General features: G+C 45.3%; 2 protein-coding genes across 2 annotated transcripts in view; one reads left to right on the top strand and one right to left on the bottom strand.

The window, feature by feature from the left end:
• Window positions 1-337: 337 nt before the first annotated feature.
• The window catches only part of SCTR (secretin receptor), a 31,443-nt gene continuing 5,873 nt past the window's right edge, over window positions 338-25,907 (top strand). Inside the window, exons 1-13 of the mRNA XM_009996019.1 lie at window positions 338-382; window positions 4,052-4,178; window positions 6,044-6,154; window positions 10,332-10,435; window positions 10,732-10,829; window positions 11,781-11,913; window positions 12,302-12,455; window positions 12,547-12,607; window positions 13,150-13,219; window positions 16,005-16,096; window positions 16,192-16,330; window positions 16,497-16,538; window positions 17,550-17,730. Coding sequence (XP_009994321.1) covers window positions 338-382; window positions 4,052-4,178; window positions 6,044-6,154; window positions 10,332-10,435; window positions 10,732-10,829; window positions 11,781-11,913; window positions 12,302-12,455; window positions 12,547-12,607; window positions 13,150-13,219; window positions 16,005-16,096; window positions 16,192-16,330; window positions 16,497-16,538; window positions 17,550-17,726 — 1,353 coding nt within the window. The 3' untranslated portion in view covers window positions 17,727-17,730. The remainder of the gene's footprint in view (window positions 383-4,051; window positions 4,179-6,043; window positions 6,155-10,331; window positions 10,436-10,731; window positions 10,830-11,780; window positions 11,914-12,301; window positions 12,456-12,546; window positions 12,608-13,149; window positions 13,220-16,004; window positions 16,097-16,191; window positions 16,331-16,496; window positions 16,539-17,549; window positions 17,731-25,907) is intronic.
• TMEM37 (transmembrane protein 37) overlaps window positions 24,794-25,907 on the bottom strand; it is a 10,048-nt gene continuing 8,934 nt past the window's right edge. The window contains exon 2 of the mRNA XM_009996204.1: window positions 24,794-25,366. Coding sequence (XP_009994506.1) covers window positions 24,794-25,366 — 573 coding nt within the window. The remainder of the gene's footprint in view (window positions 25,367-25,907) is intronic.

The raw sequence follows: 25,907 nt of genomic DNA, 5'->3' as shown, positions 1-25,907 counted from the left end.
GACACCCGTCGATAACAGTGGATAATAGCCGGGAAGGGAAGCAGCCGGTAGTAGGAACATGCTCCACAGAGGTGCTGTTATTCTTGGGACAGGAGGCTTCTGCAGAGGAGGAGGAGGCTTTGGAGGGTGGATGGGGCAGCCCTGTCATTGCTGATGCTCTCTTGGGCTCAGCAGCTGGACAGAAAACATTGGCTAAGGGTGGTCAAAGCTGGGAAAGGAAGAAAGCGAGGAGGAAAAGGGATGAAGTGAAAGGAGCTGAGAGCCACTCTGGAGAGCACACAGACAGCCTGGTGACCTCTGGTGCACAAGGGATGAAGGAAACAGCCTGTGACTGACTATGTGGACCATCTGGGTGATCACCTTCTGGATTTCAACTGGCCTGGTAGGTGCTCAGAGCTGTTTATTCCCAGTTGCATGGAACCACATGTTGTTTGAGTAAGTGCACCTCTATTCCATGAAGTCATAGTGCCTTTTTAAAAATCAGTCTGTGTAGAAGCTGGGATTTTTGTATTTTGTTCTTTTCTTTTCCTGCTTCCTGCACTAATTGACAGTGGCCAGATGGCTAGATGCTGGATGCTTCAGTTTCCCCACATATGTGAAGAGCATCATGCCTCAGTTTCCCCATCTTTGTAAAGACAGCAGTGTTACTAACCTGCTTGGGTAATCATACCAGGTTCTGTAATGAAGGAGAAAAGATTTCATGCCATTTAGAGAACCTTTGCTGATGTACAACAGCAAGCAATCCCCTAAGGGGGAATGCCCACCACTACCAAAGCCTCCCTTCACTCCAACTGAAGGGATGTAAAACAATGCTTAAGCCACAGATCTTGGTTTCTTTCTTTTAGCTTTATCACTTTACTGGGAATTCATGTGGCAGGTTGTCACTGTGGAGTGCTGGGCACTTAGACCAGTCTGGGGGCACAGCTGAACCTGGGCTGTGATCTGCAAACTTTCTGCTTTTTTATTTTCTTCCACAATAAAAATAGTGACTGTGGTGTTTTGATTGTCATTTTGCTTTCTTATTCTTAGGTATTAGTTAAAGGACTAGGTCATTGTTCAGGGTGCCACTGAGAGCACCTTCTTCCACTTGTTCTCTTTCTAATCCTTCAAAATGTCTATTTTGATTTTGTCAGGTATCTTTTGTTCTTTAAATCCGCTCATTAAACAAACCCCACTTGCTTTCAAATTAAATGTCTGTGAATTCTGTGGCTGCAAATATTATTTCTATTAAATCATTTTCAGATCCATTCATTTCACAGGTTAAAAACTGCAGCTGGCTGTTGCTATCAGTATCACAAAGTGAAGCTTTCTGCCCATTCTGGACATCTAGTTATCACAGCTATTGCTGTTTGGAACAGTTTTGGTACCTCACATTTTCTTTAAACAAGAGATGAGGAATGTCTTGCCCCCTCATCAAAACCCGACAGCCTGTGAGCTGGGAGCTGTTTCAGTGAACTGTTTAGGGAGAGACGGAGAAACTCCACACAGAGGAGGCCCCTTTTCCTCCACAATTCCAAGGCTTGGGGGCAGGCTGTTTGCTCCCAGTTACGGGTGGTGAACATGAGTGGGACTGAGCACAGCTGGCAGCAGCACGGGGTTATCCGGCTGTGGCTGGGAAGAGGCATTCACATCCCTCAGCAAACAGCCGTGCTGGAACGGCAACAGCCCCGCTCGCCCCCGCCTGCCCTGCCAGCTGCCAGCGTTGGCAAAGACCCACCCAGGGACAACCTTTGTGGAAAACAAGGTCTTTAAACCAGCACCTGGAAGGTCTCTGATTCCTTTGGGTGTAAAATCTGGCTACCCACATGTTTATTACCAGATGGAGGTATCTAATCTGAAGAGTAGGGTGGACGTCACTTGGTGGGGTAAAACAGCAATAGTAAGGCATTAATGCTGCACATTTCTGCTTAAGCAGCAAGAAGAAATAGTAAGAAAATAATGCTGTGTCAGGGTGGTCTTCACAACCCAACGTGCTAAAATCATGCGGCCTCATTCTGACCATCATGAAATAACGTTGTTTTTCAGTATCTCTCTAAAACAAAAGCTTTCTTAGGAACTACGTTTCTTAAAAGGAAAGGGTGCCCACGAGGTGCAGAGCCCTTTTTAAGGTGAATAGTTTTCCTGTTTCTGATATTATTACAATGTCATTGATAGTGTTTATTTTTATATATGTTTGGCATCATCTTGAACAACCCACATGCAGACTGGGTCAGTTCTGTTGACCACTTCAAGTGTTCAGCATTAATATTGTTTTTTAATGTATCTTCAAGGCAACTTTTGGGCAGAGATACTAGAGCATTAGTATGTTGTAGGTCTTAACTCTAACATTTATACTTGCAGACTCAGAAAATGTAGTAAATTGCTTTACTATCGGTAATCAAATAGGTAATGACAGAGTGATAAATAATGCACATTTTAAAAATCTGTCAATACTTAGAAATGATCAAATTCAACCTTCAGCTAACAATTGAAACTCCTAAATGCAATTACATTTCGTTAGACATGTTACTCCAGACCTTTCTGTGGTTTTTTTCGAAGATTACATGGATTTTTTAAATGGATTTTTTTCAAACATTATACAGATTAAAAATGCATTTAAATCCTGGCAGCAGAGGATAGTTTATTTAATCTGAATTTTTTACATTATGCAAAACCAAATGGTTTTTAGTTTGTTTATTTCATGATGGGAAAGGGAAAAAGATGCTGAAGTTAAACAAAACAGACCAATTAGATGAGGCATGAAAACACTGCTGAAAAGGTCAAACTTTGTTCAGAAATAAAATACCCAGAATACTTCCAGCCAAAATGAGTGGGAATGTAGTCTCTGATGTCTGTTAGGCTAAAATTCAATTGTGAAAAAGTAATAGTTCTCTTTACAAGGTTTTCAGTGATCATTCTCTCTCCTAAATCTAATCTGGAAGTGATCAGCAATGCTACGAATTTATAAGATAGAGAAATAATATGATGCTGCTGGGTTAACTTGTCCTGCATAAAGTACCTAAAAAAATTATTTTGGATACTTTTGAAATAATTCATCCTGATGACTTGCTTTTAATCTTTTAAGTATGTGTGTGTATGGGCCTATGCATATATATATATATGTATGTATGTATGTATGTATATATATGTATGAGTTCCATAGTGGGAATTTACAAGATTTTTTGTTTAATTCGTGAGGGAGGAATTATCTAATTTGTTATTATGGGAACCTGCTTATATTCAGTATTTTTATTGTAAAAAGTAATAGAAACTGGTGAAATAATAAAAATGTTAAAAGTACATTTTTACTGCAGACATAACAATTGGGACTTTGTCTTGCAAACCATTTTGCCATGATATTTAACACATGCCATTTTAACAGTTGGCAGCTGTTTTGCACATTCATTTTGGTCCAGCTACATATAACATAAACTGCACATGTAATTGCTACACGAGGCTTGAGTTAAGGCCAACATATCCACACTGCTTTGTGAGAAAGGAGGATGGGGCAAGACAGGAAGGTCAGAAAATGGCCATAGGATAAATAACCCGGGTTCTCACAAAAGTCTGCGTGAAATTCTGCTTTCAGGTCGGCTCCTGCAGCTTCCTGATCTGTAGCAATGAAACAGACATGAGTGGGCTGCAACCAGTGGACATGTTAGGATCACTTGTGCCCGGGAAAATGACCTGCTAGATCTATGGTTTAACATTGCCAGGGGCGAGTGGTTATTTCTCTGTTGCTCTAGGAGAGTCCTGCAGTGCCCTGGATGTTTGTTGCTACAGTCTTTTGGAAGAGCATCCTGCTCATGTATTTCATTTAGCAGAAGAACATGTTCATTTTTCTCAATAACAGTAATGTTAGCTAAAAGGGAGAAAGCAGAAACTCAGCCCGTGCATGCCTGCTATAAAAAAGCAGAGTTAATTAGGAAAATTGACTGTATTTCAAGGGAATATTACCCACAATCAGTTTAGAGGGTTACATGGGGAATGTGAGCATAAGAAGGGTAAATCCTGTCCAGGAGATGTAAGTTTAAAGAGGAAAAGTGATTCCTACTGCTTTTAAAATGTGCAGATCAGAGCTGTCCCACCTGTCTGCGACCTCCTGAGCGTCCTGAAAAGGGAGGAAGAAAATTGTGCTGAGACTCTCTCCCTGGAGGCAAGGAACAGAACTCAGGAAAATGATCCACTTCTGAGCTCAGGTAAAAGCTGAATGAATGTGCACAATCAAAACTGCTCTCAAGTGAGTTGAGTGGCCTCAAAATCATATACCCCCCACATTCCTTCCCAAAGGAGGCATGCACCTTGTATGCAACTCTCATTTAGGAGCAGAAAACCAGGAAGGGTTTGTTACAAGGCTCCAAGAGTGGGATTTTGACCTTACTGTGACAGAAAAAGTAGTAGGAGCCTTGTAACTCAGCTGCTCAGCTGCAGCCCTCACAACTAGGGGGCAGATCAGCAGCAAAATCTTGCAAATTGGAAAGGATTTGGAATTCTTCTTATCTTGGACAAGAAAAGTTTTATAAAGTCAGCTCACTAAGTGCAAATTGACTTAACTATATTTGCCTTCAAAATTAATGAATACCAGCAGTCAGTTTTTAAATCACATGGTCCTCGTTGCTTCCTCTTTGCTCTAAATTACTGTCATGTCACAGAGCCCTTGTGTTTCAGAGAGGATTTATCATCAGATAAAGGAGTTTTTTTGCCTAGGAAAGCCTTGTAGTGCTGAGTTCTCATCATGTAGACAACTTTCTTTTCACCATTGAGCAAGTGCTTTCCTGTGCAAGGGATCTCAGAGAGATAACTGCAAACAATTACTGCAGCTTGCCTATGAACTGAGTGTCTGCTCCCCCAGGCACCAGCTGGGTCAGCATCTCTCAGAGTAAGCTGGACGGAGGCAACAGATGCAACTATTTTGTGTGTGTGACCACCCATCACCACTGAGAATGGGCTTGTGCCATTCACAGCATCTCAGAGAGTGAACTGTTTCTGGGTGACTTTTGCAGACCACACATGGCAGGTCCTCACCAATGTGGAAACTGAAGGAATCCCCAGGAGATGTGATTTGTGCAGAGTGTCCTGGCCAGAGATAAGCTACTGTGCAGAGCCAAACCTGAGGCTTTTTCTTTGTTTCAAAGCCTTCCTCTCTAGCAGAGAGTTCTGGAGACACAGAAGTGTTTCACCCTGACGTAGCCTAAAGGCAGGACTCAGAGGGAAGATCTATTGCCTGGTTTCTTAGGATGCCTGGCATTTTTCTCTGTTTTATCTCTGTGAGCCTTGCAGATGGATGGGTGTGAACACAGCCTTAGGGCATTACACCCATGTAGCAGTGACAGGGTACTTCATGGCAGGCTGCCAGATACTCCAGAACACAGATCTGTCTCATTACATACAAGAATTTTGATGACATGAATAAGACAGTATTGTTTGTTTCCTCTACTGGTGCCCTACATTGAAGAGGAGGCTGTTTTGACAAACCCTGTTTTTCAACTTGGATCCTGTGACATGGCTCTGTTGTTGAGCTCTGCATTTCTTCTGCACCAGAGCTCTGAAGATGCAAACAAGATAAACTTCACAGGGCCATGACAGTGTGGATGTGGACCAGCACTAGCATTAGCAAGCAGTAATGAAAAGTGAGCTAAAAAACTCACATCTTGTTTCCCTCATCTTTCCAGGACCATTCAATAGTTTACCAGCAGACAGATGGGTAAGAGGAACTTGATGCAAAGTTCACAATGGCCAAGTTGCTCTTTGGCTAGTAGAGACCAGTGGAGTGAAGGACCACAATAGGACAGGCCTGGAGCTTGCTGAGGCTGGTTTGAAGAAAGCAGGACCTGTTCTGTCCTACCCAGGACTCAACAGGTCTCAGCAGTACTTGCTCTGTCTCATCCAGCTTGCTTTTCAGAGTACGGAGCATCTTGGTTCCCATGGCTGCCTTGGTCCTTAGGAGACATTGCAGGGTGTTTCATTGCTTGAAGATGTTTCATGGTGTTTGGTTGTTGGGGGAAATTTTGTGGTGTTTCATCACTGGAAGGTGCTGCATAGTGTTTCATTGTTGCCCCCTCAGGCAGATGTGCTGGAATGTGGGATAACATGAGCTGCTGGCCTTCATCCCCTGTGGGACAGACTGTCAATGCTCACTGCCCTGTATTCTTCCAGATGCTGACTGGGAAAAAAGGTAACACTAAAACCATCCTTTTCTTGACCAGGTGTTTTTTATTGTTATTTTATTTTAAAATGTGCTATTTACAAAAATGTCACTGCCAGGTCTGAACTTGAAATGAAATTGTGTTCCTGCTTCTTTTAAAGACCCAATGGTCACTTACTTGCATTTCCAACGCTAAGCTAAACGTGGGAAAGCCTGGGATTAAAGTAGGAAGATGTTGTGAGTGATTGTTTTTCTTAGTGAGGTGGAGAAAAGTGCAGGAAGGAAATGCTAACCTGAAAAGCAGTTTTTTTAGCATAGCATTTCTTAAGGAAAGAGTGTAGAATATAATATGAATGTATAAACAACTAGAAACAGCTGCACAGGAAAGATCACTACAGATTTTCAGTGTTAAGTAAGACAATTTAGTCTTATTGACATGTATCTTAAACCTGAAAATAATGAAATAATGGAATGTTTTTTTTCCTAAAGTGGACACTTTTCACTGCTTCATAGGTTTTATCCCATTCTCATTTCCTGAAAAATGTCATTGCCTCTGTGATACACCTGCTTGTCATAATAAACCACACTTAGCACTTTTGCCTTAAGTTTTCCAGAATTAAACCAATTTTCAGATGTGTATAAAGAGTGTTCTCCACTTAGGCCCTGTGATTATGTTTATTTCTGTCTTTCCCCTTCTAATAAGTCTTAGAGCCAGTGGCTGATCTCAGCTGAGCTTGATGGGGGTAAAACTTCATGCAGCGTTCAAGTTTTGGCAAAACTGCCAGCCAGGTAGGGGAAAAAGATCCTTCTCTTGCCTACATCAAGAGGAAATCTGCACTGAGGATTCACCCCCTGGCTGTGACAGACTTCACACAAGTGGCCTAAATTCATGGGAACTCAGGTTTCATGTCTCACCAAACAACTTAACTCAATGAGATGAGATCAAGCAACATTTGTTGTCTTTTCTCTGGGTTTTCTAAACTAGAAATTAAGTGAAATTTATTCCCAGTACACTGCAGTAATCATTAGCCATTAAGTAGGAGTTTCTCCTGGCTTTCTGTTTAGTTCTACTTTTCAGCAATGCCCAAGAAATGTGCTTACATTTCTCTTTAGTGAGTTAATGATTCAAATTGGAAGAGGGTTTTGCATTCTTCAGTTATAAGACAGGGATTAATGAGATCCAGTGCTTAGAGAAAAGCAGACAGATTCATTTTATGGAGGGAGGAACAGGAGACAAAGTATTAGATTGTCTAATAAAGATTAGATAAGTCAGACGAGAAGCACTTAGTGCTCTTTAATAAAATCAGACATGACCCATTCAGATGAAAATAAATATCGTGATACTTTCTGTACACAAACAGTAGCTGCCCATTGAATCCTATAATCTGCTTTAAAGACAGAGGATAAGCTGCTCAAAGACACAGATCGCTGAGGAAATAATCTGTTCAACATGCACTGACAAATCTTTAGAATAGTGACACCAGCCCTTAAATGCATGAAATTAAATTACTGCTGGTACAGCCACTAGAGGGAACCTCTCCCTGCCTCTGGATCTCGCACCAAGGAGGAAAACAGGAATTTGTACATCCAAAGGTCAGAATTACATCTCAAATGTTCACTGCATTATCTTGGAGATAGCCTAACAGCTTTAAACTTTAGTTGCCCTCCTTATCGAGAAGCTGAGACCTAAACCACTTCTGACAACAACAACAACAAGTGAGGGTTTTCAAAACAGAAACCTAAGACATAGTCCATTGGCATTTGCATCTTATTTTGGTCTCTGCATCTGGCATTTTGGGTCAAAGTCAGCAATAGTTTCTTCCCAGTCTCATAGTCACATTCTCCTCTGATTTTATGCTGCGGTTGGCTTGTGACTCATGTGTTTATTGCTACAGTTGTTGCCCTGTTTGAAGTGATTTTGCAAAAGAAATCAAAGATCTGTTTGCTTGGGAAGAAAAGCCCAAGTTTTCTCTCCTCACCACTTACAAGGCAAATGGGCAGCCACAAATGCCAAAGATCCATACGTTAGGGGACACAGCTAGCTCTGAGCTCTGACCAAACCCTGGTCTCTGTGCTGTTGAGCTTTCTGCTGACATCTAGACTTGTATTTGCAGCCCAGACTGTCTGGCCCCTTCCCACATAACACACGAAAGAAACTAAATAATCTGAGTAACTGCATCTCACATCCAGGCCTGTACATTGTGTCTCAGGCAAGAGAGGGGAAGGCCACACTGAGTGGCCCCAGTTCTGCAGCCATCGCTTTAGCCAGTGTTCCCTCTTGCCCAGGCAACTCCATAAGCCTCCAAGGCACCAGTGAACACCAAGCACTGATGGTTAGACAGACTGCAGGCCCCCAGTCTGCTCCAACTGCAGTGCTCCCAGTGTGTGTCACCCATAAGTAAGTACAATTGTTAAAACTGTGCTCACCTCCATCAACATGATACGCCCTGTGTAATCTCCTGTGCTTTGCATATGATGCAGTCACACCAACACAGAACTTCACCTCTTCTTGCCTGATATACTTTGACATCCTCAGGCAAAAACCAGTTACAGGCATCTTTAAAAGCACAACACTCTGCTCTAAGTAGGTGTCTTCGTAACCAAAGATGAAGTAGCAAATCTGCCACCCTACCACTCTCTTGCTGGGTGCCAAGGCAGGTTGGGGAGAACTGCTTGGGAGAGCTGTTTCTATCCTGTTGTTGTTGTACTGCAGCTAAGTATAGAAACCTGGCTTAAAAAGCAAGCCTGGCCCTTCCAAAGATGCTAACCTGGAACAAGATGTTCATAAAAGCATCAGAATACTAGTACTGACACACCCAGAGCTCTTCTCTTCCTGCTTGGAGATCTCAGTATGTTTGCTGTGCCTTGCAGTTTTGCAGAGGTGAGTTCAAATCAAGTGCAGACATGCTGTCAGGTCACCAGAATTTGCCCAGACGTAGCAGGAGCCCTGAGGTCCTGACTGTCCCTTCAAGGCTCCAAAGAGCATAAACCAGTGCCAAACACTGCTACATATACATCTCCCTCTGTTCCCTCCACATCACGGAAGTGTTTTGCAGTACTAGATGACCTAGAGTCCCTGTGGCTAAATGTGTGGGAAAAAGTAGACTCTTATGGTGCTTTCTGGCAAGACTTCTACTAAGAAGGGCTGCTGATTTCTAAATCCTTGCTAGTATTGCCATTACTGCAGCAAAGCCAGGATTTCACTCCATGTTTCTGAAGTGTAGCTTCTACTTGACAGATTAATGTGGTTAGGACAGTGGATGGTGGTTTTACTTCTTTGTAAAAGTTTCTCTTCTCTTCAGCACACAACCTACATGCCTGCTAGGGTAATTTTCTTCCAATGAGATTGTAAGGTGTGTAGGGCAGGACTTCCAACTTTGACTCTAGTGCCAAACATTAACATGGATCTGTTCAAACCTGTCCTATTCAACCGTGTGCAGCTTGTTAGGGATCCATCTCACTCAGCTGTAGGAGTTTAGAAGTCAAATGACCCAGCAGAAGTGGGTCAGACAAACTGCACTCTGCAGATGTCTGTCTGAAAATGAGATTAATTCTGCAAATGCCTCTTTTTCTCCACTGAGTAGAAAGACACCCACAAGGGACACAGTTGGACTCAAGCATTTAGCTTTCAGTGGGCTAACTTAAGTGAGGGGAATCCCATCCTAGCTTTTAATTTGCAAGTTAGCAAGGAAATCAACAGTGTAAGATAATGCCCAGACCTGGCCGTGGGAACAAGCCTTTTAGTTTTCATTTAAATCTGACCATCTTAAGTTTTTTGTTCTCTTCAGACCATGACAAACCACAGTAATGAGGTGGGAGCATTCAGGAAGGTATCAGGTTTGCATGGAGTATGAATCTGTGGTTGGAACAGTCATGTGTTTGCTGATCTTGGAACACTGGCCAAGAAACACCAGATGTACTGAACAGTATTATTTATGTTGCAATTAATAAAAACACATCCATCACAGTCATCCCTGAGTTGGCAAACAATATTACGACCCACACAAGTACACTGGGCAAGTATCAACACCATTAGCTCAGCTGTATTTCACCTCCAGCTATGCAGAGCGCACTCACTGTCTGGGGGAAAATACTCTCTTTGCTCTTGGAGCGACCCTACATGTTGGTGACCGACCCCCAAGGAGAGCAAAGATACCACTGGAAACGATCATATCTGGCTTTGTCTTTTTTTGTTGTTGCCACACAGGTTTTGTCTACCGAAACTGCACGAGCGAGGGTTGGTCGGAACCATATCCCAGACCTGATATCGCTTGTGGCTACAATGTCAATGACATGACCAACGAGGCAAGAGTGAGTCTAAGGGCCTATGACCACAGATCTGCTGCTTTGGGGCTCTGGGGAAGGAACATGTTAAGGGGAGACTGAATTGTATTGTGATTTAACTAAGGGGATTTATTGCTACAGGGTTTTTTTCAGCATAAATGGTTCCTCCGAACTATCAAAATGGGTTGCTCAGGGTGAAGCTTCAGTAGCTGATTGTAGAAGAAAATTAATTTGTTAAGTAGGAGGAGGCACCTTTCTCTTGGTATGGGTTGATTTCCACCAGACAGTCAAAGGTAAAGATGTGAATACATGTTCCCCTGCAGCGTTCCTATTTCATGACTCTGAAGACCATGTACACCATCGGATACTGCACCTCCCTCGTGACGCTGACAATAGCCTTAGCAGTCCTGGTCTCTTTTAGGTGAGGAGAAGCATTTCTGGTTTGTGTTTGGACTTCGGGTCATCTCAGCTGACAGATCTTTCTGTTGGCTTTTAGATCAAGTTAAAAATTGAAGTATTTCTGAAAACCTTCACAGGAATCAGTGAATCAGTGAGAAAAAAGTGACCTGAGTCTTGTCTCCCAGAAAATGTCAGGGCTGCTCCTCATATTGTGCTCTCCTGCCCTTTGCAAAACGTAGCTGGACATATTTTGCAGACTGGTGTTGGCACCAGCTCCCTGCTTATGTCTTGCCATGACTTTCAGTATCCTTTGGGCAGAGTGTCTTTCCCCCTGCTGTTCTTTTCCCCACTTGAGACTGTGGCTAAAACTTTGCTCTATGTGCTGCTGCACTGACTTCTGGGGAGGTGTTCCAGGTTTACAGCAGTGATCTGACAGCCAGCTTATCTCCGTGCATCCTCATAACCTGGAATTTGTACCTTGCTGCTTATTCAGTGAAACTGATTTCCCTCGCAGTAAGTGCCAGGGCGGTGCTGCTGGGAAGAAGGAGCCCCAACTCCTTGGCAAGCTCATCTTCAGGCTGCACAGCATCCTGATCCAGATTATATGCAGATTTGACACACAAAACATTGCAGGCACAAGTGCACTGTGCAAGCAAACCAAATAGATCCACCCAGGTGTGGATAAACAGATTGGGTTTGTGTTACTCCAGAAAAGTGAAATCACAATTCTTCTGGCAACGTTCAGCTTCTTTCAGCACCTGAGTGGAGCAGATGTGACTACAGCTTTTTCAGGTCCTCTGTAGGATATTCCTCTCAGGAAATGCGTTAGTCTTCCTCTCGCAGACAGAAAAATAGCATTCTGAATTTGTCAGTTTAGCATTAAGAGGGATTGAGACCTGCTGTTTACAGCTACAAGCTGCCTGCATTGGCTGGAAATGCAACTACACAGGATCTCTCTTTCTTTTTGTAACAGAAGACTTCGCTGTACAAGGAACTACATCCACATGCATCTTTTCACATCGTTCATTTTGCGAGCCTCATCCAACTTCATCAAGGATGCTGTTTTGTTTTCCTCTGAAGACACCAATTACTGTGGGGCATACACGGTAACCCTCCCTTGAGCAAATCTTAATATCTTTATCGACCCTTTTTCTTTGGAAAAAAGGACTGACAAATACATTCACATGCTTCTCTAAGGTAATATTAGTGCTTCTGATAGTCATAAGGTAGTAAAAGTGAAACTTCTCTAAGTGAGACAGTAACACAAACCCCAGTGTCTATGGTACATTTGGTTCTTGCTAGTGAGGGAGGTGCTTAATGCATTTTCAAGTGCCAGGCCTGCTTTCTTGTCATGTGAATGCATGTCTCAAGGCCACCCATTTAGTTCCCTAATTGCTATAAAATCTCTGTTTGCCAAGATTAATTTACAGCTTGCTCTCTGTTAGAAGGTAGACACAAATCCAGGCAGAAACTAATTATCCTCTCTTTCCTCAGGCTGGCTGTAAGCTCACCATGGTCTTCTTTCAGTACTGCATCATGTCTAACTACAGCTGGCTCCTCGTGGAGGGACTGTATCTCCACACCCTCCTGGTTATTTCTTTCTTCTCAGAAAGGAAGTTCCTCTGGTGGTTCATTGCCCTCGGATGGGGTACTGGTTCTGCTTTCAGTAAGAATAATTGTGGGTTTGTTTTGCCTTTGGGATGGACTTGTGGGGCAGTAACTAACTTTTCCAATCGCAGGTGCACCAACTGTGTTTGTGGCTGCATGGGCAATTGCTAGGCAACTCCACGAAAATATTGGGTAAGTTGTGTAGGGGGGGAGGAAGGTGGCACATGAGGAGAGCATGCAGCTCTGGTGCAGGCTGCTCCATGGGGTCTTGCTCTTTCTTAACTGCTGGCAGCCAAGCAAACCAAGCACCACCCCACTGTGCTGCAAGCCTGGGTCCTAGCGTGGGTGGGAGCAGAGGTCCAGCTGAGCAACCTGAGAAACAGCCTCACATTTTGTTTGAGTGTTTTCAAGGGTAGCAGGTTGCATTCAAGCATTAATTCGGCCCCTGATGTTTTCAGCATCTGTATCTGACTTTCTGAACAATGACACTTTGTTCCTTTCTCTCCTCCCTTCCAAAATTTTGAATAGTGATTGTATTTTAAGGACAGGATGTACTTTTGTCCTGTACAGGTGGACAGTTTTCTGCCAGAAATGTGCAGCTAAGTAAGAACAGGTAATCAGTGTTGCAGAAGAAGGGAAAAGGGGGCCTATCTGAAGTGCAAAATAGGCTAAACTCCTTTGAAAAAAGACCAGTGTTTTGGTAACTGATTGCATCTTCTCTTCTATTTTTACAGGTGTTGGGACATTAACACTAATGCCAATACCTGGTGGATCATTAGAGGCCCTATAGTTTTGTCTATTTTTGTAAGTCTTTTCTGGGACAAGCTTATTCAAACTGTATTTTTAAATATTGTGAAGTCAGAGATCATCCACTCAACATGCTTTAGAAGTGTGTTAATGAACTGATCTTAGACATGTGCCTGAACTGGTGTGACACATGAATTACTGCTCAAGCAACTTCTGCTCAGCAGGATTTAGTCAGTAACTAACGCCCCAAAGCTAAGTTCACAAGGAAAGCTAGAGCGTCCTCCCAAGAAGCAAGAGCCTGAAGAAGATCAGGTTTCCACATCCTGTTGATTTCATATGAACTTGGCTGGCTTGTGGAAGCTTGTTTTGGACTGTTTCAGGAAGGCTCCGGAGGAGGAATGAAGTGGCTGTACATTTCAGTACAATTGCCTTTGTGTCTCCCAGTCAATGCCTCTCTTCAGCAAAGCCAAAAACAACTTGCCTTACATGACCATTAGCTTTTGTTTTCAGCAGTGAAAGCTGCTGACAGGTTGCACGCACCATATGTTAGTGGACTAAAATTATATGATTATGGTATTGCTCACTGAAATAAGGCGTGGGCATTGGAACTGTGTGTGAACTTGCCCAGGACAAGGCAGTAGCCACGTAGAGATTGGTACAAGTAATATCCAATGCCTGTGGTGGCCCCAAGTTCTCCTTCCACTTACACTGAGCAGTCCTTCACCCCCACAAGACAAGCAGAAGACCAGACAAGCGATTCCTGATCAACTTCATGAGGCCGTAGCATTTGTTGCTCTTAATGATCAACCCCCTAACGCTGCAGGAGCTACTCTGCAATATTTAAAGGCCAGCAGGGCCCAGGCATTCTGCAAGGCCAAAAGCACAATCTTAAAATATCCTTTGAGGGTCACCCGCTATCCCCTCCCAGGTTTCCTCAAAATCCTGATCACATCTAGCTTAGCCCCTGAAGGCAGGAGCCGCCTGCATGAGCTGCCTCTTTACCTAAAAGAGGCTTTTCTCAAGGCCATAGCCACAGACAAACAAACAGCCAGTCCCTCAGAATTCAGATCTAATCTCTTTATTCCTCACAGCACTCAGTCCTTAGCAGTTCAAAGGGCAGAAAATCAACACCGATAAACTCTCTTGTGCTCCTAGGCCAACATTCCCTGCTGTGCTGCCCGCGGCATTCCCGCCCAGCAGGAGCCCTGTCGTCCCCCCTTCCCCAGGACTTTGCATCAACAAAAAGTCCTGCTCAGCCTGCACTGCTCATTCCTGGGCTGATGAGTTAAAAAACCCAGAATCCTCAGACCTGAACCTTCTTTTCCTCCTACTCCCCCAAATATTTTACTCTTTCCTTCACGTTCCCCACTCCAAGCTCTTCCCAGCTCAGCTGCTTTCATAGAATCACAGAATGGTTTGGATTGGAAGGGCCTTTAAACACCATCCAGTGCCACAGGCAGACACCTCGCACTGGACCAGGTTACTCAAAGCCCCATCCAACCTGGCTGTGAACACTTCCAGGAAAGGGGCATCCACACCTTTCCTCATCCCTCCCCAGCTCCCCAGCTTTTCAGCCCTCTCCAGACACCCTCAACAGCCCAGGCTTTGCAGCTGCTCCCTCTTCATTCAACAATTCCAGTAACCCAAGGACATCCTGGGCCTGTCCCATCCAAAGGGGACCCAATTCCTTTAGGGAAACTCACCACCTCAGAGCCCTGCTCCAACACCTGCAAACACTTCCAAGCCCCCACAGAACTGGATCATGGCTGCGATGGTGTTTCCAGGGAGGGTTAAGGGCCTGCTGCAGTGTTGGGAAAGGGCTGCAGGGTCTGTGGGCAGGAGAAGCAGGGCCATGTCTGAGCTCTGATGCCAAGGGCAGATAAAGCCCCCAGCTGCTCCCTGAGGGAGTGGGAGTGAGGAGCTCAGCCAGCTCTGCCTTCCCTGGGGCTCCTGTGCTTTGCCTGAGGGTCAAACGAATAGAAACAGCTATTGCTTCACCTTCCCCCAAACTTAGCAGCATTTTTATCTGATGCCCACCCTAGGAGAGGGGGAAATGCAAATGGGAGAACTTCAGTGAGACTCTCTCCTACCCCCACTTCTAGTCACTTTGCCTCTGTAGCGAGGTGGGGTCAGTCGCTGCTCCCAAGCAACAAGCAATAGGACAAGAGGGAACTGCCTCAAGTTGTGCCAGGGGAGGTTTAGGTTGAATCTTAGGAACAATTCTTCACTGAAAAGGTTGTCAGGCACTGAAGCAGGGTGCACAGGCAAGTGGTCCAGTCACCATCCCAGGAGGTAAAAGACATGTAGATATAATGTTGAGGACAATGGTTTAGTTGTGGGTTTTGCAGTGTGCTAAGTTAATAGTTGGACTTGAAGGTCTTTTTCAACCAAAACGATTCTATGATCCCAAGTCACACTGTGTCTTCCAGCAAGGAACAAATAGCATTTGCCTTCTCAGCAAGTGGTAGCTCTGGTGCTGCCCCTTTGCTGGCATCCAACATGAAGCCAGACTGCACAGGGGCTGTCTGAACCCCACAGCCAGGAAGGTTCATACCCATGCACCTGGTCTCACTGCCCTTTGGTGATCTGCCCAGATAATAAGCCCTGATTGTCCTCATAACTAAAGCTGTAACAAACTGAAGAAGGAAAGCACAAGCACTGAAGCTTAGGGTGGCTGGACAGGCAGGGAGGGACAGGGTCAAGGACAGGGATGGGGATAGGGACACAAGCAGGCAAGCCCCAGCCTGCTCAGCCGAAACACCCAAAACTAGCTCTGCTGATACCTGGCAGTTACATAAGCGGTAACTGAGCATTTAGTTTTGTTGTTTGTTTATTTTTCCAGATTAATTTCATACTTTTTGTCAACATTTTAAGAATCCTGATGAGGAAGCTCAGCTCTCCTGAAGGACGGAGCAGTGATTTCAACCAATACAAGTATGTCCCTTACATCACGACTTTCTGCCACATGACCCCACCCCAGCTCCTCTTGCTCCTTCTACACAGGCTTTCCCCTCTGTTTTTGTCCTCAGGAGACTTGCAAAGTCAACACTCCTCCTCATCCCCCTCTTTGGGGTGCACTACATCATCTTTGCTTTCTTCCCCGAAGACACAAGCAGCGGCACAATGGAAATTCAGCTGTTTTTTGAGTTAGCTCTTGGATCATTCCAGGTAATACCTGACAAGCTGTTGTTTCTTTAAAAGAAGAATAAGAGGTATAACACGTAACTGCAGCGGAGTCCCAAGAGCTATTTAATCTCCCTTGAGATGTCTCATCCCCGTTCAAAAGCTGAAACTGCAGTTCTAATTCTGTGACCATTGTTCTTTTATCTTCTAGGGCTTTGTTGTGGCTGTACTTTATTGTTTTCTTAATGGCGAGGTGAGTTTTGTGTATGTAACATTATTTCTTACTGCTCAAGCATGCCTCATTAATCAGGACACATTCTCCACCAAATTACACATTTTATCTGAGAGTTTTCTTCCCAGATACCTAACATCACTCATGAAATACCTCCTAGACCTGGCAAGCCTAAGTAATTGTGTGCCAGATGCAAACCTCTTCTCTCAACGACTGCAGCCCTTTAATAAATCAGATAGCATTATTCCTGTCTGGGAATGGAGGGTGGGAGCACCATCCTGCACACAGCCATACTGACAGTCAGCTGGTTCTGACATATTATCTGTCACCCCATGGCTGTTTTCTTAGCTTGATCCTTGGGAGGGAAGTTATCAAAAGCTGTATCCAGCCCAAGTTAATTAGGACTCTTACAAGGTAAAGCTTTTTGGAAGAGGGACCCTTTCTTTTGTAGACGTATGATAACTCCCAGCAATCTGGGCTAGAGCTTGCAGTCTGAAATGCTGTTGCTGGTAGAGTGGGGGGAAACATTATTCAAACCTGGGAGACTGAGGTTATTGAGAAGACAAAAAAAAATTCTAAAAACATTGGTATCTAAGGTTGGAAGAAAAACTTACTTTGAAATGGAGGAGAGGTTTGAAATGCTTTAACTGATTCTTTAACGGGGTTCAGAAAAAGTTATTTTGAAAAGAAAATTTGCATGTTTGTACCTTAGAGTGCCAAAATGTCCAATTTTTAGAACTAAAATAAAATTTAACAGAAAAATCTAAACAGAACACTAAGGCCAGCCAGACCCTCTCAACAGTTTCACCTGCATTTGACCAGAAAACCAGGTTAACAGGAAATTGTGTAGCTGCAACAACAGTAAAACTGCAAGTGACAAGAAACAGGCCCTACCTAACCCCTTAAACTGGGGGTTAAATTAATAAATTCAAACCTTGGCAAAGGTAACCTGCTCTCCTTTTCCTGTTATGCTGTTCTCCAGGCTCCAAGATAAACCAGCTGAACTAAGTATTTTGTGACCTTTCTACCTAGGTTCAGCTGGAGGTTCAGAGAAAATTGAGGCAGTGGCATTTAAACAAACACTTGCGTCAGCATCTCAGCACCTCAGCGAGTAATGGAGGAAGTGGCTTAACTCAAGAGATGCAGATGGTGAGGTCAAGCCCACCAGAGCACAGGAGAGCAACCCTCCAAAGATCAAGCTTGCTTTAACACAGTATGCCCAGAAGGATACCTCCATGCTCTGGTACACATGGTTAAGTCCCATGGACCATGCAGGGAGTCTTGTATATGTGTCCAAAAGTGGGACTTGGCTGTAGATCAATGGTTCTTGAAGCACATCTGCTCATCTATATCCTGTGTAGCACCAGAGTTATTTTGCAAGGCAAAATGGGCCAAAACATTATGCTCTTCCTCGGGTTTCTGACCACAGTCATTTGTGTTTCTTTCCACACCAACATTTTTCAGCTGCTATTTCTACTTTAAATGTGACCTTTCATTTTCCATGTGGTTCTCCAACATGTTCCAGGCTAAGCCAGGCTGGTGAGTTTTAGATGTTCTCTATTTCTTCTGCTGTTGAAGCTGGGAAGACACTCAATTTTTGTATAATAAAGGTTCCATGCCATCCTTTTAACATAGTCAAACCATGACACTCGTGGATTTGAAATGCAGAATTAATTGATCCCTAAAATTTATTGAGATTCAAAATCTTTCTGTTGTGGTGTTGGATGGTGGACACTGGGAACATAAAGCATATCTGAACTAATGCTTCCTATCCAGCTGCTTATCCATTGCTCAGGTATGCTCCAGTGATGGTGGCAGGTTCAGACAGTTTTCTTCCTTTGCATCTTCTAAAAGAGATGATCTTGACAGTAACAGTGGTCCAATTTGGATTTTGATATGTTTTCTGAAGTGGTTAAAAAAACTAGCATAGCAAATCCCAAGGGTGGCCAAGAAAACTTTTGTAAGATGGCTCTTACCTGTTGTGTCTATACCTCTGAGACTTGTCATCCTAGTTCTTCAAGGGAACCAATGAAAGCCCTTGGCATATTTAAAACTCAATTGAACTGGACAGTACCAGGTATCTTACGAAAAACACTACCATAGTGGCTGGCAAAAATATCTTTACAGGTCTATGATCACTCACCATGCTGAAATCTGCACTGTAATATGTTGTCACAACGTATCTGAGCTTCTATTACAGCTTTATATTCTTAAGGACAAAATTGTTCAGCAAATTTCCCTGCTTTGAGTTGGAAAGGGATAAAAGAACTCATTCCACAAATGAAATCAAGCCTCCCATTTGATTTGGTATCTGCATTTCTGTAGTTGGGGCAATTCTTGCCCGAGTTACTTCAAGGGCAGATATGACTGAACAGGAAGCAAGAGGCATTTACCACACTTCTCCCTCCTCCTGGTCATCTGCAAGACACTGGCAAAACACGCATGGTATGTCAAATACTGACCAAGCAGCATTCCCCAAAAACTCAACCAAAGTAAGTGGAAGGAAGAGTATAAGTGGGATCAGTCCCACAACAAAGAGGGAAGTAAAAGCCTCCCCGTGGATGTTTGGATGAAAGTTCTCCCTTCTTGCTGACTTACCCAAGCCAAGCGAAGCCTCCAACCTCCTTGGAGGTTCACTCTGTCCTTGCACATTTAGCAAGTCAGATATTTCTGACAAGATACAGCTACTAGCTTAATTTTCTCTCCAGCCTACAAATTAGACCCAGAAGAGTGAAACAACTTTTATGTTCCCTGTCTGAGAATTAAACATTTATCAGTCAACCCAAAGCAAATGTTTGTTTTAAATTGAAGTGCCTTCTTCTGGCATAAATGAAGAAATAAAGATTCAAAGATACAATAACATATAATTAGATCTGATGCAATTATTGGCTCTTCCACTACAAGCCAGTGTAACAGATCAGCCTTGCAGTGTGTAGTTAGGACCAGTGCTGATGGCACAAGGTGGGGTGGAGCTCAGGCTGAGCGTGGTACCCATTTGAACAGGCGTCTTGGTGGAACTGGGGCAAACGACATGTCCTGAAAAAAAACCCTGTGGGTCATGGTATTTAAAAAGAAGTGTCAGCATAAGCTGTTGTTTTACATGGCCATTTTGGCTTTACTTGACTTGTTTGAAATAACAAAAGTATTCCTAGATTCTCTATTACATGTTTGCTTCAGGCATCAAGCGCTGGCCTGGTTTAGATGAAGAGCTGAGGCTCCATGAAAGCACTTGGATGCCAGCTGGCATTCAGTCCTCAGCTCTTTGGGAAGAGCAAGTCCACTCAGGCAGGTACCAGGGCCAGCCAGCCCCAGACACTACAATGCTCTGACCTGGATGTAGAAAGCTGCTGCCCAACACCACAGTGGGATGGGTTCTCACCTCACCCATCTTCTGCACAAGCAATGCAAGAGCATCCTTCTCTACTGGGGAATCTCTCCTGATGAAATGTACTCAAGAATACTGAAGGAAAGAGCTACTTTGCAAGAACATGTTTATAAGCAGATGAGGAGGAACAGGGAAGTAAATCGCAGGAAGCAATGCAGAAAGTGGGAGATGAATGGGTGCAAGGCTCACAGACTCCAGCCTCTGTGGCCTGAAACAGCTGACACAGGCTGAGCCTAAACTCCATATTCACCAACTTCCCTTTCTTGTTCCTCAGTATTCAGTCGAGAGCAGACATGTTATCTGTAAATAGGACCTGACTACCATCTTTCAGATGAGTAGCTATTGTTTGGGGACACTAGTTACAGCCTGTGGCTATTCACTCCAGCTCCCCTGAAAAGCCAGTTGCAGCTCTGCAAGTACAGAAAGCAGTTTCTGCAGGCCAAACAGCAGAGGTCTAAGACCCAAGGCTAGATTTAAGAGGAAGTAATTAATGGATTTTCTCTCCCAACACAGCAACAAGGAAGTTCCCAGCAAAACTGACAGAATCAAGACGCAGTATTGTTGTGCAGTGAATAATTACATTGTGCAATGCCTCACTGGGTGTCGGGGGAGCTGAAATGAACTGCTTCAGAAGGTGAGGGTGTGTGCCAGTGCAGAGGGGCTGGAGGCTGAGCAGTCCTAGGAATCCAGCCAACATCCCTTCCAGGACACCCCCCGGGTCAGACCTTTCTTTCAACCAGAATGGAGGCCCTTGTGATCCGTGCAAGCATGTGCATGGAAAGTTTAGAAGAAGGGCAATTAGCTACTTACCACAGGGGCAGCAGAGGGCAAGAGAAGGCAGGAGAGGACAATAATCTTCCTGTTATCACCTTCCCCTGACTCACAAAGGCAAGCAAAGCTCGAACCCCAAACCAGGTGTCTCTCCAAGCACAGCTGATGAAGATATTATGGCCTTCAAATAAAAATGCCAGTAGCAGTCCAGGATATCTCCTTAGCTAGCATTCCCTGTACCGTTATTTCCTTGTTGTTATCCACAACCAGTGGTTTGTGCACAAGTTTCCAATTAAAGTTAGTAACCAGGCAAGTCTATACAGCTCAATAACAAGCTGATATTCATTACCCTGCTTTTAAGAGATATTAAACCATCTGAGACAGACCAATGACCTCTCCCATCAGAAAGAAAACACCAGGTGGGAAAGAGAAGGCAGCTGAAGACAATAATCTTCCTGTTATCACCTTCCCCTGACTCACAAAGGCAAGCAAAGCTCGAACCCCAAACCAGGTGTCTCTCCAAGCACAGCTGATGAAGATATTATGGCCTTCAAATCAAAATGCCAGTAGCAGTCCAGGATATCTCCTTAGCTAGCATTCCCTGTACCGTTATTTCCTTGTTGTTATCCACAACCAGTGGTTTGTGCACAAGTTTCCAATTAAAGTTAGTAACCAGGCAAGTCTATACAGCTCAATAACAAGCTGATATTCATTACCCTGCTTTTAAGAGATATTAAACCATCTGAGACAGACCAATGACCTCTCCCATCAGAAAGAAAACACCAGGTGCTAATTAACTTACTTAAGATTACATAAAGTAATTCAATGGGAAGCTGGAAATCTGCTTTCCTGACATTTAACTAAATCGTTTAGTACAGTGAGCATTTGTACTCAGATACCACTTCTGCAGGCCAAGTAAGCAAAGCTGGGGAAAAGAGCAAGGATGCTTCAGACACAGGGTGCAGTGTGGGAAAAGGGAGGTGAAGGACTCAGGAAAGAGCTGTTTAGCTGGTAAACAGAGCACATGCAAGAGCAGGAAATCATTAAGAGCCTACAAGGTTATCTCCAATTCCCATGAAGCAGCACAGCTGACTGTGCCTCTTGTTTTGAAAGACAAGAAAGTGGTGCTGGCTGCTGGGGTTGCTGTGGATGTGTTGGAGGGGAAAAGGAGAAGGGAGCGTGCACTGGCTCCACGGCCTCAGCTCCCTTGGTTGGAGCTTGGCAAAGCACCAAGCAGTAATTCCTGCTTTGGTTTAGCAGGGTAAACACCCTGAACTGGTGTCTGGGAGATTACATAAACCCTGCTCATCACCCCGATATCTACATACAAATAGTGAGAATTACAGTTATCTAATTTAAAATAAATTTATTTAACAAACTTAGAAATATTGCTTGTCATTTCCACGGGCTTCAGAAAATGAACAGGTGACCCATCGCTCCACAGGTTGCTGTACATAAGGATGTCTCCAAGATAATCAACCTTGTAATGTAGTTTTTAATCCATGAAAACACATCTCGCAGCATTAGTAAGTCAAGCAGTACAATACAAAGCTATCTGGGAAAAAAAAGCAAGCTACTGTATTTTCCCTAGAGGATTCCCTACCCCCAAGAAAAGGCCTCTCCTTCAGCAAGCAGGGACATCCCAAAATCATTCACAATTGCACCAAGTCTTGGGTGAACTCAATGGCCACTTGTGCACTCTAAGCTGAGTGGAAGGCACCAGCCTGAACTCAAGTATGGCTACAGCTGCCTTCCCCCAGGGAAGGGGCTGGGAACACAGCCCCCCACTAGCACAAAGAAGAGTACATCCAGAATGGATTTCCAGTTTTGGATATCACCAAGAAGGTACTCTGAAAGTACATCCATGTTTCTAGACAAGCCATGGACACCCTTAACCTTGTGCAGGGAAACTGTCCTGCTTGGCATGGGCACCCCTAGGCACCACAAGTGATTTATCAGCTAGTTAAGGCACTCTACCACCTGGTAACACCACAATGAAACAGTTTGGGTCTGGACCTTGCAGACTCTGGGGTAAGTAGTTCTGATGAAGACAACAGCACTGTTCACAGAAGCAGCTGCAAGTTCAGCCAACTAGCACATCTTCATCAGTGTAATTCAGCAAATCAAATGCACCTTCACAGTGCACAATCACAGTGCAGTTTTCCAGGGGCAGGTTAAAGGCACAAGTCTTGTCCTTGAGAGAGGGTCAATAAACCCTGACAGAGCTCCAAACATTGCACAAGCTTCAGGAGTTGGCTGGCTAACACAGCTCTGTGCATTATCTCACCAGAAAGACTGACACGCTCGTGTGCAGAACCACAACTGGCACGGTCCAGAGCAAGCGTGACATAAAACTGCACCGCAGAACAGGCTTAGGAGCATTATCCTAAAAAGTTATGGAAATCTGAGAAGGAATGAAGACTGTCCTCATGTTGGCAAGTGAGTCCACAGGAGCAGATTCAGCAAGTGTGAATATACGTGTCTTGGCTTTGAAACACAAAGCTGTTTACTCCTGGCTCACCTACACAGCCTTCTCGGCATCTGTGCTGCGATGCTTTTGTTTCAGGTGAAGAATTGTGTCAAACTTGCTGCACAGGAAATGAAAACCTTGCTCAACAGCTATCAGACAAGCTACACAGATGAAACATGTAAAAACATTTGTTCTAAAACAAAAATACAAGTGGTTTTACCAGCAAATACAAAACAAACATTAAATCAGAAACCCTGAAATACTCCGAAAACATGTTTATCTGTGAACAACAGGGTGCAGGACGTTGGACAGTGAGGACACATATAAGGCAACCAACCTCTGAGGTCTCCTGCTGAGGTCTTCTCTCCTTTTACATCAGACACCATGAGGTACTTCAAAACTGCAGCAACTAAGGAGATCTTGACTCAGTCATTGGCAGGAGGAAGACCAGCCTTAGTATAATTTTGGCCAGGTCTCTGTATTTCCACCTGCCGTGACAGCTGCCCCCACCATCCCCTCCTTGGGCAATCATGAGCTGCCTCTCCTCCCAAGGCTACTGTTAACCAGCAGATGAAAAAGATTTGGGTCTGGTCAGGTGGAGGCAGAGCTTTCTGTTCCCACAAGAAATGCAACAGGAGACTCTCCATGACAGGATAAGATTTCCCATTGCCCCAGCAGGAAACCCCGACAACAAAAACACACCCCAGAAGGTGTGGTGGTCCCAGCATGCTCTGCCCAGCCACAACACCCATCTAAAGCCTCTGCAGAGCTTGTCCCTCTTGCCCCAATGGGACAAAAAAGAAACCAGGAAGAGCAATGGCCTATTACAGAGAGCTTTGCAAGGGCTGTGAGTGAGCCAGTTGGGTTGACTGATTGGCACGTGTCCTACAGGGATGGCGGAGAAGTGACACTGGGGAGAAGCCACAAGCACAGGAACATGCACTGCTGCCCAAGGAAGACATTTCAACCCTTCCCCATACATCTGCATCACCCAACACCTGCCCTTGGCCCCAAAACAGCTACATCTCCCTGCACCTCTGGTAGAGGTGTCCCAGAAAAACTCACAAAAGACGGATACAGTCAATGTGCCAGCAGGGAACAAAATGGGTGACCGGATCAAGATCTGTGTGCCTTCTCTTTTGAAATGGAGTGAGATCCAGTGAAGGCTTTCAGTGCTCCGTGCCAGTGAGTGTGGCCAGGCACAAGTCATCTGTCCCTGAGATACAGCAAAGCCAAGTTGTCACACTCCTCACAGGCTCCAGAGCGTGGGGGGAAAGCCCAGGGACACCAAACCCACAGCAGCACAGGCTCTGTGTAAGCCTCAGAAATGAGCCGACACGTAGGTCAGTCTGCCACCCCTCTGCACACCTAAGGGGACACCTTCTTCTTTAATCCACTCCTCCAGAAAAAACGCATTTCAGCAACAGCCAGGCTGTGTCTCTGCTTGGCTGGTGTTGAGCAGCTCTCCATGCTGGCCAGTGGGCGGGTGTGTCTTCCACAGGCACCAAGACTGACTCACGCTTCCCCTCCTTGCACACAATTTAAGACACGACGTCCTTTTCAAACTTTGCTAGACTCCCTTTTTTTTTTTTTCCCCGGTCCGATTGGCAGAGCCGATTACACAAAAGCAGAGGTGCACACCCTGTGCACCTAGACTTTGCCTACCCCGCTCCTGGGGTGCGTGAGGCTGTTGATGTGGAGTCCGCTGATCCCATTGAGGAAGAAGAGAAAGGCAGCAATGAACTCGCACCAGTAGGTCAGCGTGAAGCCCATGAAGGTGAGGTGATCCTTCACGAGGATGGAGAAGCTCAGGACACCGGTGGCCGACAGCAGGAACGAGACGAGGATGAGCACCGAGCCCATCGACCACTTCCGCCTGGCGTTGGCGTCTTCGCACACCTGGGACACCATCAGCAGCTCCAGGCCGAAGATGGCAACCACCACGGCAAAGGACACCATGGTCCTGATGGGAATGACCCCCACGCTCAGCCCTTCCACCTGGGACAGGCTGAGGTCCGTGACGCACTTGAGGACGCTGCTGTTGCTCAGGGTGCACAAGTGCCAGAGCCCCAGGAGCTGGCCCCTCGCCAGCAGCCAGCGGCCGTCGCACACCGAGATGGACGACAAGACCACCGCGATGGCCACGCACAGGATGATCAGGCTCCTGATCAGCGTCTCAAAGAAGGATTTCTGACGTCTCGGGTGCGACGGCAGCCTCGGCACCTTGAAGGAGGAGGAAAGGAGAACACCTGAGGCAACAGCACTGCTTCAGGTTGAAACGCAGCCAGAGGGACAAAGCTGCGGGACCTCGGCGTTGGAAGTGATTTCCCTGCGCGCATCAAACCCCTTCTCACGGGGAGGCAGTGCAGCCACGGGCGGTACCCGGGGGAAAGGAAGGGTGGGTGAAGCTCTCCCCGCTCGCCGGCTGCACGAACAATGCCCCCACGTCAAGGCCCCCGGCTTCGGGATGGCAAAGGCTCCGGGGCTGAGCAGGGTCCCTGCCCTCGGCACAGCCCCGCTCCGCAGGGCCGGGGAGGATGGATGGAGCCCGACGGCTGGGACGGGGGAGGCGGCTGAAGGAGGGGGGTGAGAGCGGGCACCAAATTACCAGCACTACCCTCCTTTTCCTAAAGCCAGCCGGGCTGTTCTCTTGCCGGCAGCGCTCCGGACCCGGCGCTTCGCTCCCCCCGGAGGCAGCAAGGCTCGGTTCCCCCGGGGCTGGGCACAGAAACCCCCGCCTCCGACAGGGCCCGGAAAAAAACAC

This window comes from Chaetura pelagica, unplaced genomic scaffold (genome assembly GCF_000747805.2).
Source record: "Chaetura pelagica isolate M959 unplaced genomic scaffold, ChaPel_1.0 scaffold3, whole genome shotgun sequence".
NCBI classification, from domain to species: Eukaryota; Metazoa; Chordata; class Aves; order Apodiformes; family Apodidae; genus Chaetura; species Chaetura pelagica.
The sequence above is the reverse complement of the archived record's forward strand: the minus strand, read 5'-3'. Positions and strand labels throughout refer to the sequence as shown.